The sequence below is a fragment of the Pectinophora gossypiella genome, chromosome 21 (assembly GCF_024362695.1).
Source record: "Pectinophora gossypiella chromosome 21, ilPecGoss1.1, whole genome shotgun sequence".
Lineage (NCBI taxonomy): Eukaryota > Metazoa > Arthropoda > Insecta > Lepidoptera > Gelechiidae > Pectinophora > Pectinophora gossypiella.
Genome location: NC_065424.1, coordinates 3,733,225 through 3,751,349, shown reverse-complemented (window position 1 = coordinate 3,751,349; position 18,125 = coordinate 3,733,225). Strand labels below are relative to the sequence as shown.

General features: G+C 37.7%; 2 protein-coding genes across 2 annotated transcripts in view; both read left to right on the top strand.

Moving 5' to 3' along the window:
* LOC126376630 (probable peroxisomal membrane protein PEX13) overlaps positions 1 to 18,125 on the top strand; it is a 325,664-nt gene that overhangs the window by 240,983 nt on the left and 66,556 nt on the right. The gene's annotated exons all lie outside the window — the stretch shown is intronic.
* Positions 586 to 7,011, top strand: LOC126376597 (uncharacterized). The gene is made up of 7 exons (XM_050024089.1): positions 586 to 744; positions 1,035 to 1,243; positions 1,708 to 2,094; positions 3,204 to 3,366; positions 4,049 to 4,193; positions 5,841 to 5,974; positions 6,753 to 7,011. The coding sequence occupies exons 1-7, from the start codon at positions 630 to 632 to the stop codon at positions 6,896 to 6,898; spliced, it is 1,299 nt and encodes a 432-aa protein (XP_049880046.1). The 5' UTR covers positions 586 to 629; the 3' UTR covers positions 6,899 to 7,011.

Here is an 18,125-nt window from a genome sequence, read left to right as displayed (position 1 = left end):
TGTCTCTTTTATCGCGTATCTACTTTAGGTCAGCTAGCAGAAATCTCTTTTTAAGAGACAGGCTCACTGGTTTGCCTGTTTTCTATGTAAGTAGATATCTCTCTTTTATCTGTCTTATATGTACAAATAAATATAAATAATCAGAAACAAAATAGGTACTGAAAATGACTTAGTTTTTTATTAGATAACTTTTATTACTTATGTATGTACAAATAAATTTTGTCATAAATTAACAAGTAGTGACATCTTTTGGTTATATTAAGTACTCGTTATTTGAAGCAGTGCCATCTAGTTGTACAATTTATAACTATAGTATTTCTACTCGACACTAGATGGCAGTCATAATAATTCTGCGTTTTTAGTGCTTAGTAGTAACGCTACGAGATAGATATAAGCGAAAATATCAAGAAAATATGTTGAATAATGACGTAGTTATTGTTTCACTTTAAAATTACAATTAACACTAAAATAATTAGAAATAATTCTTTTAATTCCGGAAGTGAGAGAGAACGAATTATATTTTTAAAACATGGCGGGGTCCGACGAAGAGTGAATGAAAATTATAAAATAAATTGTAAACTTTTGGCTGCGGGAGTTGAAAATTATTTATCTTTTAAATTAAAACTATAATGAGTATTTACCATTGGAAATTGGGCGACATAGCGCTCGCTAGAATATGCAAGAAATTATATGCGAAAGTTAAAGTGGTGAAAAACGATGATGGATTATTTTATGATGATAAAGGTAAACATTCTTCATTATTGTTGTTAAGGAAATGTGTCTGTTTAGCAGCACTGTGGATATGATAACGTCATTATATTCAGTTTTACAAGCTCAAATTGTAACTTGTAAGACGCGATTCCGATCCACGCGGCACCCGGCAGCACAGCGGTAGAGTAGACGGCGACATATGGGCATTACTAAGCAATACCTTTTAATTTTCAGTCTGCCGTCAACCTCTCCCGCGTGGACCGGAATCGCACCGTATCACGCGGACCTTAATAATACTTACTAAAAACCTTGTTTTCAAAAAGTTCTAGGAATCACACCAAGGAAAGACGGCAGCGTGGAGACTACAGAAGAACTTTGCTATTACGTGGAGATGACGCGATCAGGGCAGAGGCTCTGGCTGCCATATACCAGTCTACACTTAGCCGAGCGTTCCCGGCCGTTCTATGGGAGTAATAAAATCCCACCACCAATCATAGCTGCTAAGCCTGAAAAACCAGCAGTTGCTAGGAAGGTAAATATTTTATTTGCTTTTCTCCTCTTCTTCTTTACCCTCGCCACTTCCCGTTACGCGGAGTCGGTTTTTCCCAATCATGCGGCGCCAAGTGTTTCGCTGACAAACATCGTCTTCTTTGAGAGCTATTTTTGTATTAAGTAAAATTTTAAACTATCATAAAATCATATTAAATTTGAACCAAAATTTCTCTAGTTTTTAAAGACTTAAAAAAAACATACCTACCTACAAACATAGTTATACCTAGCATGTGTATAAGTATTGTAAATGTCAGTAATAAAGTCTTTATTTATACCTAGTTACTGATTAGGTACATAAAGGTTCAAACATACCATCTGTGGAACCTTGTTTAAAAATGGCCTACAGATAAGAATTTAATGCGTATTTTTGTAAATGTAGCTATTAGTTCTTGAACAAAATAAAGTAAAATAGCATAAACTTCATTACTATTTTTTTTATTCTAGAGGAAAATCAAAGAAGAACACATAGTTCCCCTTAATGTAAAATTAACCAAACCAAACAACCCAGACCTGAACGCCACTTATGATGTCCGTCACATGCCTCTAAAACAGGGCAAATATGAGAATGCATTCAAAGAATTTGTGCGGAGAGGCAAAGAAATGCTATTTGACCACTTCTATGACTTGCTAGAGAGTGATCCTGAGTGGAACCTTGAAGTCTTGGACTATGTTAAGAATGTTGATGCAAGCACCGAAGATAAATTTGAAATGGTGATAAAAAGTATGGTGACAGAGAAGGAAATAGAGAATTATCTGCACCAGTGCTGGAGATACAATTTCATTTACAAACAAATGTCTCAAATGGACAATAAGGAAAATGTGGATCCTGTAGTATGTATATATTTATTTACATATATAAGTAAATTCACACCTATTTGCCACCAATGTGCAGAGATTATGAAATTCCCTTTGCCTTGATCCTGACATACTTCTCTTACTTCCTCCATTAACTCAGCTATATTCAGCTAGTATTTACAATAAAAATAAAAGCATTTAAGTAAATAACTTAATAATAAAAGGATCTTCCTTTCTCTCTTTAAAGTGTCCTATGACTCAAGCAATTAATTCAGTCTTCTAAGTAGATTGCCTATGCCCTGTTAGGAACCTACACCTACCTACCTACAGTTACTTGATAACTTACTGCGCCCGCGGCACTTTGACCAATACCCGTACGACGTATATCCACGTAGATAGCATAAGCTGCGTCTATTGGTCAAAGCCCTCGATATAATTAGCGCCGCGCGCGTCACGGAAGCTGTGCCGCCTGTGCTGTCGTACAGTCATGAGCAATATAATGTACCCACTTTAGGACTCTGTCGCACTAACATATTTGACATTTAGTGAGACTTACAGTTCAATTTGTCAAAAAAGTTAATGTGACATGGTACCAAAGTGTATACATATTAATGCTCATGACCATACATAGTTACTTAAAATGCTTAGAGGCTAGGTTATAAATAACAGTTCATTATCATTTAGGTACTTTGCCTTTTCAATGTCTAAACAACTTCAGTATGTTTAGGGAACTGAACTGATCAAGTATTGTTTAAATTATTGTTTTTTTATTTTATCTTAAGTGCATGTCATGGGAGCAAGCTACAGGGGCTGCAAAAGGTCGTGAGAAGTGGAAATCTGTGATTCAAACCCTGCATCCCAACAGGGGATAAAATGATTGGAAGAAGTGCAGTTTGACAGTTGGCTCGACCATCATAGGCGGCGATACGGCTCACCTATCATGTTAGACTAACAGAATGTTCGGAGAAGTGTGGGTACTTAGTTCATCTTGCAGTGGATGTATCTCTGACTACTCCAATTGGGATATAGTCGTGAGCTTACGTTATGTTGTTTTTAAAGTTCTTGACAAGTTCAAATCTAGGAATACATTGCAAATGACAAAATTAAAAAAGGGGTGATAAAGTACATCATATTGTAAATTACAGAGCTCCAATTCCCCGGAGAAGCTGCCTATAACCCTGCACATCGGCTGGTGCCTGGTGTGCGGCGGGGGAGGCGCGGTGGGCGCGGGGCGGCTGCGGCAGTGCCCCGCCTGCCCCGCCGCCTTCCACCTCGCGTGCCGGCGTGAGTGGCTTGTCACTATCATACGTAAGTTTTATATCACTGAGGTTTTTCTTCTAGTTACTTTTTCCCGGCTGCACAGGGGGATTATAATGGCCACATCGAAGCAATTCATCTAAGGAAGCAATATTGCTGTTTGACATTTGTTTGCATTGCGCATTTACTTTTATATGCGCAAATGTCAAATTGCAATATTGCATTCTTAGATGAATTGCTTCCATGTGGGTAAGCTGCAGTCAGCTTCTAACGACCTGGGGGGTTAAAATGGCCACATAAACACAAACTACTGAGTTTCAGGCGGATGAGACGTTCGTTATGTAAAAATTGACGATTCAAAGTGTAACTATGTTAACTACTGAATAAAGATATTTTTGGATTTTAAATTGTAACAGCTATCAGTAAAGGCATCCAAAGTCCAATGCTTGAGCAGGTCATGATCCCGGGTTTGAATCCCGTTAGGTACATCAAAAATAATTTTGTGGTTACTGTGTTATTGACTGAAAAAGTAAGATGATTCCGTGCTTCGGAGGGCACGTTAAGCCGTTGGTCCCGGCTATTAGCCGTAAAACACCTCCACCAACCAGCAATGGAGAAGCATCGTGTAAGCTCCATACCCGCTCCGGTTGCTTGAGGGCAGGCCTGTGCCTAGCAGTGGGACATAGGCTGTGTATGTTATGTTATGTATTAAAAAACGAATTCACCCCCCTAGATCGCAAGAACCCGCCTCAGAAGCCGCAGAAGGCTTCCCCCTTCGTGGAGAAGATCCTGTCCAGCACCAGAACCAAGCTGGCCGTGAAGAAAGAGAAGGAGAACACCGAGCTGTGTCCCAGCTGCATGTGGGGGCCGAGAGTCGGGTAGATATTCTTCTTCTTCTATCGTGTGGATTGTGAGGTGGATTACCAACCCCATCAACCCTGGTGTCAGGGTTACTACTGAGCCGCCATAGGCCCCTGACATGACTCATGTAACGACTACGTACTTACGTCAGAACCGGGATCAACGGCCTAACGTGCCTTCCGAAGCACGGATCATCTTACTTTTTGGACAATCAGGTGATCAGCCTGTAATGTCCTAACCAAACTAGGTATCACAAAGTAGTAGTTATCTGTTTATTTCTATTTATCTATGCTGCATTTACGTGGTGGAGTATGCTCCATACCCCCTCCGGTTGATTGAGGGGAGGCCTGTGCCCAGCAGTGGGACGTATATAGGCAGTTTATGTTATGCTGCATTGGCGGCAGTGATATGCCGGTCGCGGGAATGTTCCCAGCACTAAAAAGGCACAAAAGTTATTACAAGAGAGCGCTATAACCTAACCTTTAGGCAGATAAGACCATAGTACAGTCATGAGCAATATTATGTACCCACTTTAGAACCCTGTCGCACTATCATATTTGACATTTAAGGAGACTTACGGTTTCATTCATATGCCAAAAAAGCCAATGACACATGGTTTCAAAGTGTATACATATTAATATTCGTGACCGTACAAGAAAGAACAATTTGAAAAAGGAAAGCAGCCAGTGTCCTTACAATTAAACATGGGAACATTAAAATTAAATCAAATTGGTCCCTAGCCAAAAAAGCCTGGAAACCACTGCTCTAAAGAAGCAAATGGCTCTTGGTAAAAATAGGAAGTAAAAGGAAGCAGATGGGAAAAGTTTTTGAGAAACATTGCCATTCTGAATTCATTGCTTTTTTTAACATGGCTAGTTGATTTGCCGCAAATGGCATTAACTACTTGGAAGGACGAATGGGGAGCGTTGAGGGCTCTCACACAACTTGCCTGAGGGTGCCCAGTTGGACACGAACCTCGGCTCAGAGCGTCGTCTGAGAGGATAATATTTGATAGAACTAAACCGTTGCGGAGTATCTTGCGTCGCTTCTTGTAATATTTCTAAAACTCAATTAAACATACACAGTTTTACTACAAAACACAAACTAAAAATAAACTACGTTTGAAATAGTAATTCGCGCCACGAAAGAAGTCGGCGGATTTTAATGAAACTAACTTGACAAGTCATAATAATTCTATGCAGAATCTGCGACAGTAGCGCCGCGGCCTTCGGGACTTCTTTCGTATACGGATTATATTTTAAACATAGTTTATCTTTTAGTCTTTGTTTTGTAGGAACACTGACAGTGTTCTTCAAAACAAGTGTTTAACCTCTCATCTGCCGAGATGCCAGACACAATAGACTTTACATTGTGTCTGGTTGAGATCTGCGTTCTGGCGTTCGAAATAAGTTTTCTTCATCGCCACCACCACGCCACGACGGTAGACATCTCCACTTACAGTGCGGCATGGGCCGGACTGTACGCCGAGTGCGAGTTTTTATAACTACTCGATCGCGTTAACGTAAACGCGCATTTGTATGGGACTGAAACAGCGCTATCTGGTGGCAGTATTGTGAATTACAATTAGCGAGTGCGAGTGGTCTGGTGGCCAAAATGGTGTGTTTGAAAATGAACTATTTTTGTAATTATTTTTATTTGGATAGTTACGAGGATGTGGTGTGGCACAAGCTAGGCACGTGCGCCTGGTGGCCGGCGCGGGTGCTGCCGCCGGGGGCCTCGCCCGCCTGCCTGCTGGCGCGGCAGCACTCGCCGCACGACTGGCCGCTGCGGTACTACGGTCAGTACTGTACCACACCCCAGAGACTTATAAAAAAAATAGTTTATTTCTTAACCTGTTACAAAATCAAACAAATTCTTTTTTTCCACTTCTTATTTGATTTAGTCTATGATTTAGACTTCATACACAACTTTGTTTTACACAGACACTACACATTGTCGTTATCGTACACGAGCATCTGTGTGACGTCTGATGCCCATACGATTGAAGACAAAAGTAAGACCGAGGGGTGAGGTAAAAAAACCTAGTTCAGTCGCTGGTGGGGGGCGGAGAGTTGTTCTATACGTAGTATTATTCCTTATTCTATGCTTAAGATTTTAAAAAATACGGGTGTAATTGACACCGTAACGAATACTGAGGGTGACTCGGCTCATAATTCTAAGTCCATATTAACCCTTTCACGGACAGAGACCATGGGTCATTGATGGTTCATAAAAGGTAGTATGACACCTTGGGATCGGAACTTCCGTAGACGTTCTGTCCTTGAAAGTGTTAATATCAAGTGGAGTTATATAAAAAAAAAACTCATCAAAATATTTTTTAAATTATGTTCAATTTCATACTTTTGCGACGGAAATTACCATTCGATATTAACCCTTTCACGGACAGAGATCATGGGTCATTGGTGGTTCAAAATAGGTGATATTTATGACACCTTGGGATCGGAACGTCATTAGTTCTGTCCTTGAAAGTGTTAACAGTCAGAATGAGCTGAATCAATTTTCCTCAGTATTCGTACCGGTGTAAATTACACCCTGTATATGTGTTGCTCATGTAGGTACTCTGAACCACTCGTGGGGCTCGTCATCGCGCATGACGCTGTTCTTGCCGTCCCACAGCGCGGCGCTGGCGGGCCGCGACCCCGCGCTGCAGCAGGCGGTGCTCGACGCCTGCGACGATTACATCGCAATCTACCTTACCTAGTCGCACAAAAGCTTAGAAGTTTTGTCTAAGGTTGTTTGTAGTTTTAAACAGAACGACCACTTCAGTACAATTATTGATCATATTTCAATATCATTTTACAATCGTCTCAAATACGCGGTAAGAATTAGAGCTGTCAAAGTATATAAGCTAGTGTTGTGACGTTCGTTACGATATTAGATCGATTCTTTTCAATCTAACAGTAGAGATGAGCCGAATACCCGCATTTACTTTGGTTCTTTTTCATATGGTTTCAGCAAAACTGTGGCAAAACTACACACCAAAATTAAATAACAAAACTAGTCAAATCAAATAAATACTTATATATATAACAAATAATATTCAGTTGAATCACTATTCGGCTCATGGTATAAGAAGACCAGGTATGCTCAAAACTGACAGCTAGCATTTCAAGGTTAGCCCAGCTGACGTCATCCGACCCAGCATTGCCATTTCGTAAAAAATAAATTAACCACGTCCAATGTTCTTAATTTAGTTGGAAATTTTGTACTTTTAGTAAAAGATTTACTTACAGTTTTAATGATTTATGTATATGTGACAAATCATCATCATCATCAGCAGCCGTACGACGCCCACTGCTGGGCATAGGCCTCCCCCAAGGATCTCCACGACGATCGGTCCTGCGCTGCCCGCATCCAGCGGCTTCCCGCGACCTTCACCAGATCGTCGGTCCACCTTGTAATATAATGTGACAAATAATATATTAATCAGTGGCCCCGATTCCTGAAAACACCTCCTAATTTTATTTTAAGTTATATCCGTCATTTTCATATCCGTCGAAAAGGAAAGGGACGGATGATTCACAGCTCTTAATTTTAGGAAGAATGAGTAAATGAATGAATAACCCGGGCGAATCAAAAGGTACGTCGCTGGTATGCAATCCGTTTGACGTGCTGTCTGCTTAACTGTGTCGGGTTATGGACGGATGTAAAATTTTTAGACGGTTGGTTTAGATTTGTGCTTAAAATTGACGTGTGTTCCATAAATTTTATGCTTGTCGATTACCCGTCCCTTTCCTTTTCGGCGGATAAGAAAATGACAGATATAACTTAAAATAAAATTAGATGGTATCTACAGGAATTAGCACCAGTAATTCACTTAATTTTCAATTATAAAATTTACGTCCTTGGAATGTTGGAGATACAGATTTAATGGTAACACTTACGTCATCAAGGGCTAGCAATGGCGGCTTGCCATAGGATTGAGCATACCTGGTTTTCTTATACGATGATTCGGCGCATCTCCAGTTTTAAGTATTTGTCTGGTTAAATTCGCTCGCACCGTCATTCGTAGACGTGCTTGATGTTAGTTTTTATTTTTCGGTACGATTCATGCCACCTTCTCAGTATTTTCTTATCTATGTGTCCACTGTAGGGTGTGTGACCACTAATATCCTTTTATTTCGTCCACGACTTGAATGTACCAGAACGAACGAAGAGCCCGGATTCAAATACTTTTTTCCCCATAACTGACATGGGCGTCTATTGTTTGAATAATCCTTGTTTTATGTTTAATGTGTAGGTATTTAATGAACTAAATCTAGTCGGATAGATCTCATCTTATTATTTTTTATTATTCTTTGACATGACGTTCACTTTGACGTAAGATTTTTTGTTTGAATGTCTTCTACTTGTGTAGACCTTTTTTTTATAATTGACAAGCTACATTTAGTAGTGCATTGGTGTTGTTTTGTTTTTAATAATTATTCCTATTATGTGCTACAGGCGAGCATATTGCGAATTTTGTTATATCTAGATAAGTAGTACATCTTTGCTGCCACTTTTTTTTTGTAAAAAAAAAACTGGTTATTTATAGTATAAGCATGTCACTGTGAAAATATCTATCGTTGTTATGTCTTGTCTGTATTATAAAGCTTTTTTGTATTTTAAGCGCTACTTACTGAATTTTATTAGCAGTGATGGAGATAATTAGCATTTGCGAGATTTGTGTTAACATGGATATTCCTCCCAAATCTTTAATCTCGAAACACAATGAGGGGACGGGTGCAGGATACACAAAGATCCCCTTCTCAATAATAGAACAACTCCACTTGGACGAATAGTTTATTATTGCTCTCACAATATCACTGATCACAATACTTTATCCTTATCAAATTAGTCGGTACAAAATAACAGAGTGCGTGTGCGTTACAAGTCTAGCGAGAGTAGTCTCTTGACAGCTCACTGACAGCAGTGACCTGACAGCTATCTGTCAGTTAAGGGGTGCGTTCATAAACTGAACGCCGCCACACCACCCCCCCACGGAGAAAGGAAGTTAAAGGTCAAAAGGACGATTAAACCTTACTCTTCTGCCCGAACGAGTAGTGTACTTCGGTGGCGAACGTGGAGAAGGATGAGTAAGTGTGGTGTTTTGTGTGATGGGTTTGTCTGTGTGTGACTGTGAGAGTGGTGTCTGTGATGATGGTACATTAACAGTAGGTGTAGGTTGCGTGTTCAAATCACGTCGGGGTCACCATTGAGGGGACGGGTGCAGGATACACAAAGATCCCCTTCTCAATAATAGAACAACTCCACTTGGACGAATAGTTTATTATTGCTCTCACAATATCACTGATCACAATACTTTATCCTTATCAAATTAGTCGGTACAAAATAACAGAGTGCGTGTGCGTTACAAGTCTAGCGAGAGTAGTCTCTTGACAGCTCACTGACAGCAGTGACCTGACAGCTATCTGTCAGTTAAGGGGTGCGTTCATAAACTGAACGCCGCCACACCAATATTCCAATTTTAACATACCTCCTTAATTTTAAATGAGCATCCTGTAACATAATCGATTATAAAAAATATATCGGCATGACTGATAAAATATTACCATTTAAATGATGTAGTGATTTCTTTTTGTATGAAAAATAAAACGTTTAAAAACAGATCGATCAGTTTGTGATGTTACTGTCGATATCGCAAGGATTATGATTACTTTCATGTCATATCATAGATTCTGATAACTTAAGTCTTTGTTAATCAATAAAATATCTTTCATGTTATGTTGTAGATCATTGATGTGGAAGCCTAGTTAGAACTGACTCTCATTGTGAGGTCGCAGGTTCGAATCCAGCATGGGCGTAAACCTATGATTTTCGAATTCATGTTTGGATATTAAATGATAATCATGCGCTCAGTAGGTGTGCGTTACCCCAACAAGAAAGTATCTCCTAGAGTTATATGAGTAGAACGTATAGTTGGTGCCTTATCTGCTGTAAATGTGCCCCCACATAAAAAATATGTGCCCCCACATAAAAAATGTGTGCCCCCTGTCGTTTCGAAAAAAAATCGAAAAAACGATTCTTGCTGGGGTAACGTTTTTCTAGCAGGAAAATTCTAAACGAATGATCGGAGAGAGAAAAACTGTGCATGGCCAGATAGCTTATATGTGTGCCAAAATGTGCCCCCAAAAATAAAATCTGTGCCCCTTCAGATTTTCGAGATATTGCATTTCCTGCTGGAGTAACGTTTTGATGAATAGTATATCTCTAAAACCATTGCATGTGCCCCTGTAGAATAAACATACGCGAGTAGCTCTTAATGTGTGCCCCTTTGTGCCCCAATTAGATTTTAGAAAATATTTATAGTTTTCAAGTTATCGCGGTTTTATGAAAACCCGAAAAAACATCGCAGCGCCTAAATGAGACAAGGCATAACTTCGCTGAAAACTGTATTCGGTCTTTCTTGACGCTAATAATAACCATACAAAGTTTCAAAAATGTTCATGCATGCGTTTTTGAATAATCTTGCTAAAAGTAAAAACGATGGTGTCATAACTTTGACGGCAAAATACAAGGAACTGGCACAATCCCAGATGTGTAGGTGTAAACCAAAATCTTGTGCCTTTAGTCAAAAATATATGGTGAAAATATTGAGCTTCAAATGTTACGCATTAAGTAAATATAAACAAAAAACCAAAATATGTAAACAACGGCTGGTTATCCGACCAAATCTGAATGACTACTAAAAAGCGAGGGATTCATACATATCGATGACCTTCTTTATTGGACGTATTATACCTAAGCTGTTGTCCTTACAGTCGCGTTCAAAAGTTTTGAGGGCTAATTAAAAAATATATTAAATGCACCTTGTGACTATATAAATGAAACAGCTTGTTGATGTGGAAATTATTATTTACATTAGTATAAAAATACAGGTATGTCACAAAACAGTTTGGTCACGATTTTGAGCATGTTAGTCACATGTACATTTTATTTGAAAATGGCTCTTATAAATGTACTTAATCATGTGTAAGGTCATAGAAACAGCTATTAAAATATAATCCAATAACAACTTTATTTTATTAGTTATTACTTTTCTACTTCAGTGTACTCAGGCACAACACGTGTGAACCGGTTAGTGAATAAAGTAAAGAAGGTCATCGATATGTATGAATCCGTCGCTTTTTAGTAGTCATTCAGATTTGGTCGGATAACCAGCCGTTGTTTACATATTTTGGTTTTTTGTTTATATTTACTTAATGCGTAACATTTGAAGCTCAATATTTTCACCATATATTTTTGACTAAAGGCACAAGATTTTGGTTTACACCTACACATCTGGGATTGTGCCAGTTCCTTGTATTTTGCCGTCAAAGTTATGACACCATCGTTTTTACTTTTAGCAAGATTATTCAAAAACGCATGCATGAACATTTTTGAAACTTTGTATGGTTATTATTAGCGTCAAGAAAGACCGAATACAGTTTTCAGCGAAGTTATGCCTTGTCTCATTTAGGCGCTGCGATGTTTTTTCGGGTTTTCATAAAACCGCGATAACTTGAAAACTATAAATATTTTCTAAAATCTAATTGGGGCACAAAGGGGCACACATTAAGAGCTACTCGCGTATGTTTATTCTACAGGGGCACATGCAATGGTTTTAGAGATATACTATTCATCAAAACGTTACTCCAGCAGGAAATGCAATATCTCGAAAATCTGAAGGGGCACAGATTTTATTTTTGGGGGCACATTTTGGCACACATATAAGCTATCTGGCCATGCACAGTTTTTCTCTCTCCGATCATTCGTTTAGAATTTTCCTGCTAGAAAAACGTTACCCCAGCAAGAATCGTTTTTTCGATTTTTTTTCGAAACGACAGGGGGCACACATTTTTTATGTGGGGGCACATTTACAGCAGATAAGGCACCAACTATACGTTCTACTCATATAACTCTAGGAGATACTTTCTTGTTGGGGTAACGCACACGCTCAGTAGTGAAGGAAAACATCGTGTCGTATCCAGATAATATCCGGGAAATGTCGTTTCGCAGGCATGTGACGTTGTGACCTAATCTGTATTGGGCTGGTTTCCCTTCGGAAGGTCAGACAGGCAGTCGCTTCTGTAAAAAACCGGACCTGTCAAATCTCCAGGTTCGGTAAGCGGACCCCGTGAAAATCGGGACAACGATGCTAGAAAGATAATGTTATGGTCATCATCTCCGTAGTCCCGTTTTCACGGGGTCCGCTTACCTAATCTGAAGATTTGACAGAAATATGTTTTTGATTTTTGGATTATCTTCCATTATCTTGTTGTGTTGTAGAACATTATTTTAAAATTCGCAATAAAAATATATTTGCTTTTCAAAATATTGCGATCTGAAGATGAAGATCAATCAAACACGTTAATTATATTATTTACACGTTTATTTCATTGTTTATACATAAAAATAATACTTTCTCATTATAATTCTTTTAGCAAAAGCATCGTAATTTGTGTGATCCACAAGTAAAAACATCCACTTTTGTACTTACAAACAGTAAAAATCAATGAAAATCAACATAAGTTATAATATTATACAGGCGTTAGTGTCATCGTAACGAATACTGAGGGGGATGATTCAGACCATGATTCTGAGTTGATATCAAATGGAATTTCCTGTCGGAAAATTCATGAGAATATTAGTGCTTTTTTAAAATTATTTTCCGATCCATACTTTTGCGATCATGGTCTGAATCATCCCTCAAACTTTTCGTTACGATGTCACTAACACCCTATCTATACGTTATATAAAATGTACAATGACCCCTAATTTGGTTGCTGAAGAATATTTGATACAGTTGAATAACCATATAGGAAAATATCCACTTAATATTCCAAGCTTTGTTGTCTTATTAAAAAAAAATATGTACATGTCCCACATACGTCAAGTGCATCCCATACACATTTCACAATATATTTTACATACATACATAATATCACAATATCTTCAGAGAAGTTGTCGGACATACAAACATTTTAAAATCATACTTACTGCCGCCTCTGTGATCATCGTTCATTATAATTCTTTAAGAAAGGCAGCAAAGAAGTAGTTATTTAAAAATATTATAAAACAATTATGATTATTTAAAAATATTACAACTGTCAATTTATAATGAGGGATTTTCTTTTTTTTATTTTTTATCCTAGCTGCTGGATAGATGGCGCTAGATACTGCAAGGAACGGAACGTTATATTATTTGTGATTTTCTTTTTGAAACCATAAAACGAAACGTATTTTTCACAATGATTATGTTTTGAAAATAAAATTAATTAACAAATAACGAAGAAAGAAAACGGAATCTTATCAGAAAGTCCCGAATGAGAATAAGAAAATAAATCAATGGTGCTAATTCCTGTAAATATCATCTAATTTTATTTTAAGTTATATCTGTCATTTTCTTATCCGCCCAAAAGGAAAGGGACGGGTAATCGACAAGCATAAAATTTATGGAACACACGTCAATTTTAAGCACAAATCTAAACCAACCGTCTAAAAATTTTACATCCGTCAATAACCCGACACAGTTAAGTAGACAGCACGTCAAACGGATTGCATACCAGCGACGTACCTTTTGATTCTCCCGGGTTATTCATTCATTCACTCATTCTTCCTAAAATGAAGAGCTGTGAATCATCCGTCCCTTTCCTTTTCGACGGATATGAAAATGACGGATATAACTTTAGATAAAATTAGGCGGTGTCTGCAGGAATCGGGGCCTTTGTCTTGTTTATTTATTTCTTAAATGATTTTTTTTATCTATCCCTGGCATCTTGGCAATGGGCCAGTAACGTAGTTTGTTAAGCGCTATCTAACGAGTTCTTGAAAACCATTTTCTTTTTAATTGATAAAAAGAAAATCTCCCATTCAGTATTGAATTCTTCGTTCATTCACATTGAAATAATAAAATAAGGACTATTGATTTCGGGAACTCAATACATTGACCTAGTATATAAATAAATAGACTACCGATATCTGTAAAAAAGCGTCCGTGGCGTATCTTGTCACTAAGCGACAGCGTATCAAGATCGCATTTAGTCGCGATGGGATTTAGTAACGACACTAAAGAACCGATATTGCTCCTTATTTTAACAGCCATATCATCATAATTTGAGGGAACGATCTTATACTATCTGATACAACTTAATGTATGCGCATTTACAACACGATTAGGACGCTTTTTGGAAAAAGTCCTTAGCGACTGTAAGTCTATTTGTTTATATTACGCCAGTATTACAATGAAACAAATTCTGTACTAAAATGCAAGGTTTCTATTTTGGATAAGTTCATAATATTTTAAATTGTTAATCTCCTAGTTTCAAGCGTGAGCTTGACAATCCCAATTTAAACGTTAAAAAACGGTAAAAACAACATCACAGACATCAAGTACAAAAATAGGCAGTCATACATGGAAAATATATTTTTACATACTAGTACGATACATTTATTCCGTTCCGATATGTTTTTACAGAATAAAATAGTCTGGTAACACTTTATATTGCATAAACCATAGACAATATATTCTATACCTATACTTTTTACCCAACTGCCGCATGCGGAAGGGTATTATTTTTATCTATGGTTATGTAAATGCGTTGGCGGTTAACACATATTCCCGCCAAATATATCCAAATTGCATAATCAAAAATACATTCAGAACGGAATAAAACAAACATCTATCTACTGCATGTTTAACATGATTGCTACAAATACAACACTACTTTGATCTGTCTACAACCACATCACTATATTTTGCTTTCTGTGCAGGGTGATTGAAATTCAGTTGGTAGACATCCAGTATAAATTAGTGGCAGCTTTATTATTGTCTTTCTCCTCTTAGGTTTATTTTATTTATCCGCGTTAAGGTACGTTTCTCTTTTAACTTTGGTTTCGTTGGCAAGTAACATTCTAAAGGATACCAATAACAGTTTAACCAGATATATCATTTTTTTAGTCACTTCGAAATCACCCTGCACTTACTAACTGAAAAACTTTATGATGTCTGAGCAAGGCAACCGGTGGCGACCAATTTCTACTTATGGACTTATGTAGTCTGACTGAGCGCTGTATTGTGTCTTGAGAGGTCACAGACGTGCGGGGGAAAGAAAAAAGAAAGCGAGCATAGAATAAACTTGAGGGGGGGCTAGCACGATCCAATAGTGTTATGTTGGAAGTTGTATATGACGAGCTTTCATAGAATAAGAATAAATACTACGTATAGAACAGCGGTCGAACTAGGTTTACGTCACCCCCCTCGGTCTTACGTATGGGTGTCAGACATCACACACACACAGATGCGCGGAAACGATCACGTCAATGTGTGTAGTGTATGTGTGTGCGTGTGTTTTGTATGAAGCGTCCGGGGTGTGGCGCAGTGTAAACTTCGTTCGCGCGTATCAAGACTCATACGTGCCATATATTTAATGTGGGCGGAACTAGCTGGTCAATTAGTTGGGTCCGCCACAAAACAATAATACTATACAATGGACACTTCCCTCCGCACCAATCCGGGCTTCCTCACCGCACCCCCGATAACTGTTACGTTTGTTCGATCAGATAAGCCATGTGTGTACGAACGCGATTTTAGTATAGAGGGCCCGAGGTTCAAAAATGAACAACTGACAAAGATTGAAAGAAGAGTAGAGAGAGCGACTTAGCCACCGCGTGTTGCCTCTCAGCTACCATAGTTCGCGGACTGACTACAGTCCAACTACAGTTCATTATCCTAGTATTTGCTACTGGGATCAACACAAAGAGTCATTACTAGAGCTGGGGGGTTTAAAAGGCCACATTAGAGCAATCCATGCTTTTCTTGCTTTTCAGATGAATTTTTTAACCTCCTTGTTAACCTTGGCTTTAATTTTGTCACGCATATGAACTTCTAGTTCCTACAGTATTTCAATAAAAAAATAATCGTTACACAACTATTTTTGTCAACAAAGGATACATTTGTATTGCCTTAAAATATAACCTCTTTCACTGCGACCTGTTTTTTAATCTAGTTATGTTGACATCAGATAAATGCACTTGTTTTATCAAGGTAGCCACAGTGTAAAGAACCTACATAATATATCTGGTTATCAAATCAACCGTCTGGATATTTGTTATGAATATAAAAAACTTCTAGAACTGCACTATCTTTGAACAATTTGAAATGGAACCGATTGCGACAGAGTTTCTTAAATAAACATCAACTGGAAAACTCAAGGCCGAGTCCTAATCACTAAACACTAAAGTTCAAAATGTAGAATTTATTTTAACTTCATATGGCCACGTACGTTTGAAAATATGTATACAGTCTCGAACCATGCCGCATTAACTTATTTGACAAATTGAAACAGTGTCACTAAATGTGAAACGATTCAATACGACAACGTTGTTAGATATATTTAGACGTGACTGTACTTAGTATAGTCAACTTTAGTTATATTGCCATCATTATTGTTGCAAACAAAGGCTCAGCACATAACGACAGAATGTGCCATGTTTAACATAGAACGCGTGCACTTACAAGACACGTCCGTCAAAATTCAATCAGATAACTTCTGTACTAATTTTAATGTTTCAATGATAAGATAAATAAGATATACATTTCTGTGTATCGTCTACTGGTAGAAAAAAAACTGATGAAAAACTTTCAACACTTTTTTTAACCCTGTAAATCGTCCCACTCACAAAACATGGTTCACCTAAGTCACTTAGGCTAAGTGACATTAAAATAATGCAGTTCTAGTACAAAGTCGACTTAGTTGACCTCTCACAATTAATCTACTACATATACCTATCTACATTAATCTTGAGATTTGTTAAGCTATATAATAACAAACAACAATGTACATGCGCTGAACGTTAAATGGCGAGAATGCTCGGAAAGTTTTAGCAATTAAGGCCACAAATATAATGGCAAAGGGCATAAAGTCCATAAAAAACAATGTCTATCATAATGTATGTGCCAGTAGAAGTGGCATCTCAAATAGAGTGATGATCAAGAAGGGATTTAAAAAGGCTATATTAAAGCAATTCGTCTAAATAATCAATATTGGTATTTGACATTTGTTAACATTGCGCACTTACTTGTTATATTACAATATGTCAATATGGATTCATTTATTTTATAGGCCTCATTAAAAAACATTTTATACGACTTGACTTAATGTGGCCTCCTTAGCCCCTCTGTCCTTTTGACATGTTTTAATCGTAGCACCGGTTTTATGGTTTCAATACTAATTTATATTTTTTAAATCAAGTCGTATAAAGTGATTTTTATACAAATTGATTTAATGTGGCCTCCTTAGCCCCTCTGTCCTTTTGACATGTTTTAAACGTAGCACCGGTTTTATGGTCTTATATCATAGTTGATAATGAACAAAAACTGCCATAAAGTATTGTTTAATTGTGAAAGTCATTTTTATTGTGTTGTTATTTTATAAAAATATACTTTGAAATCATATTTTTTTCCTGTCATAATATTATTAGCACAATCTCGAGTCACTTTTATATCGTTCAAGTTCTTTATCTTAGACATATAATATATACATCTATTTTTCTGTATTTCCACAGATCAAAAGAACATGAACCACAAGAATTATAGTCTATATCACCATCCATATTACTCTATAGTGACAACTCCAAACGTTGCTAGGACCACCCACTATACATAATAGAAACATCTTAAAAATAATAGAAAGACCCTCCTCCTCGTCTTCTTTTAATAGAAAGGGGGCAAGACCCTCGCTCCGGTTCATTTCTGGTTCAGCGTATCTCTCTGGCAATTCAGCGCGGGAATGCTGCCAGTGTGATGGGTACATTTGAGCCAGGAATGATCCGGGGCGGGCTTTTCGAATAATGACGAAGCTTGTTGCTGATTTCGGTTTGTATTTTGACGAAACTTTTGTGGATTTATGGTTTGTTCTTGTTTTTAGTTCCTTTTTGACGAAGCCTGT

Excerpts from the sequence above, each read along its gene's own strand:
- LOC126376597 (XM_050024089.1), top strand. The coding sequence starts at position 630 with ATGAGTATTTACCATTGGAAATTGGGCGACATAGCGCTCGCTAGAATA. Across the intron at positions 1,244-1,707 it reads AACCAGCAGTTGCTAGGAAG|AGGAAAATCAAAGAAGAACA; the intron begins GTAAATATTTTA and ends TTTTTATTCTAG. Across the intron at positions 4,194-5,840 it reads ATGTGGGGGCCGAGAGTCGG|TTACGAGGATGTGGTGTGGC; the intron begins GTAGATATTCTT and ends TTATTTGGATAG.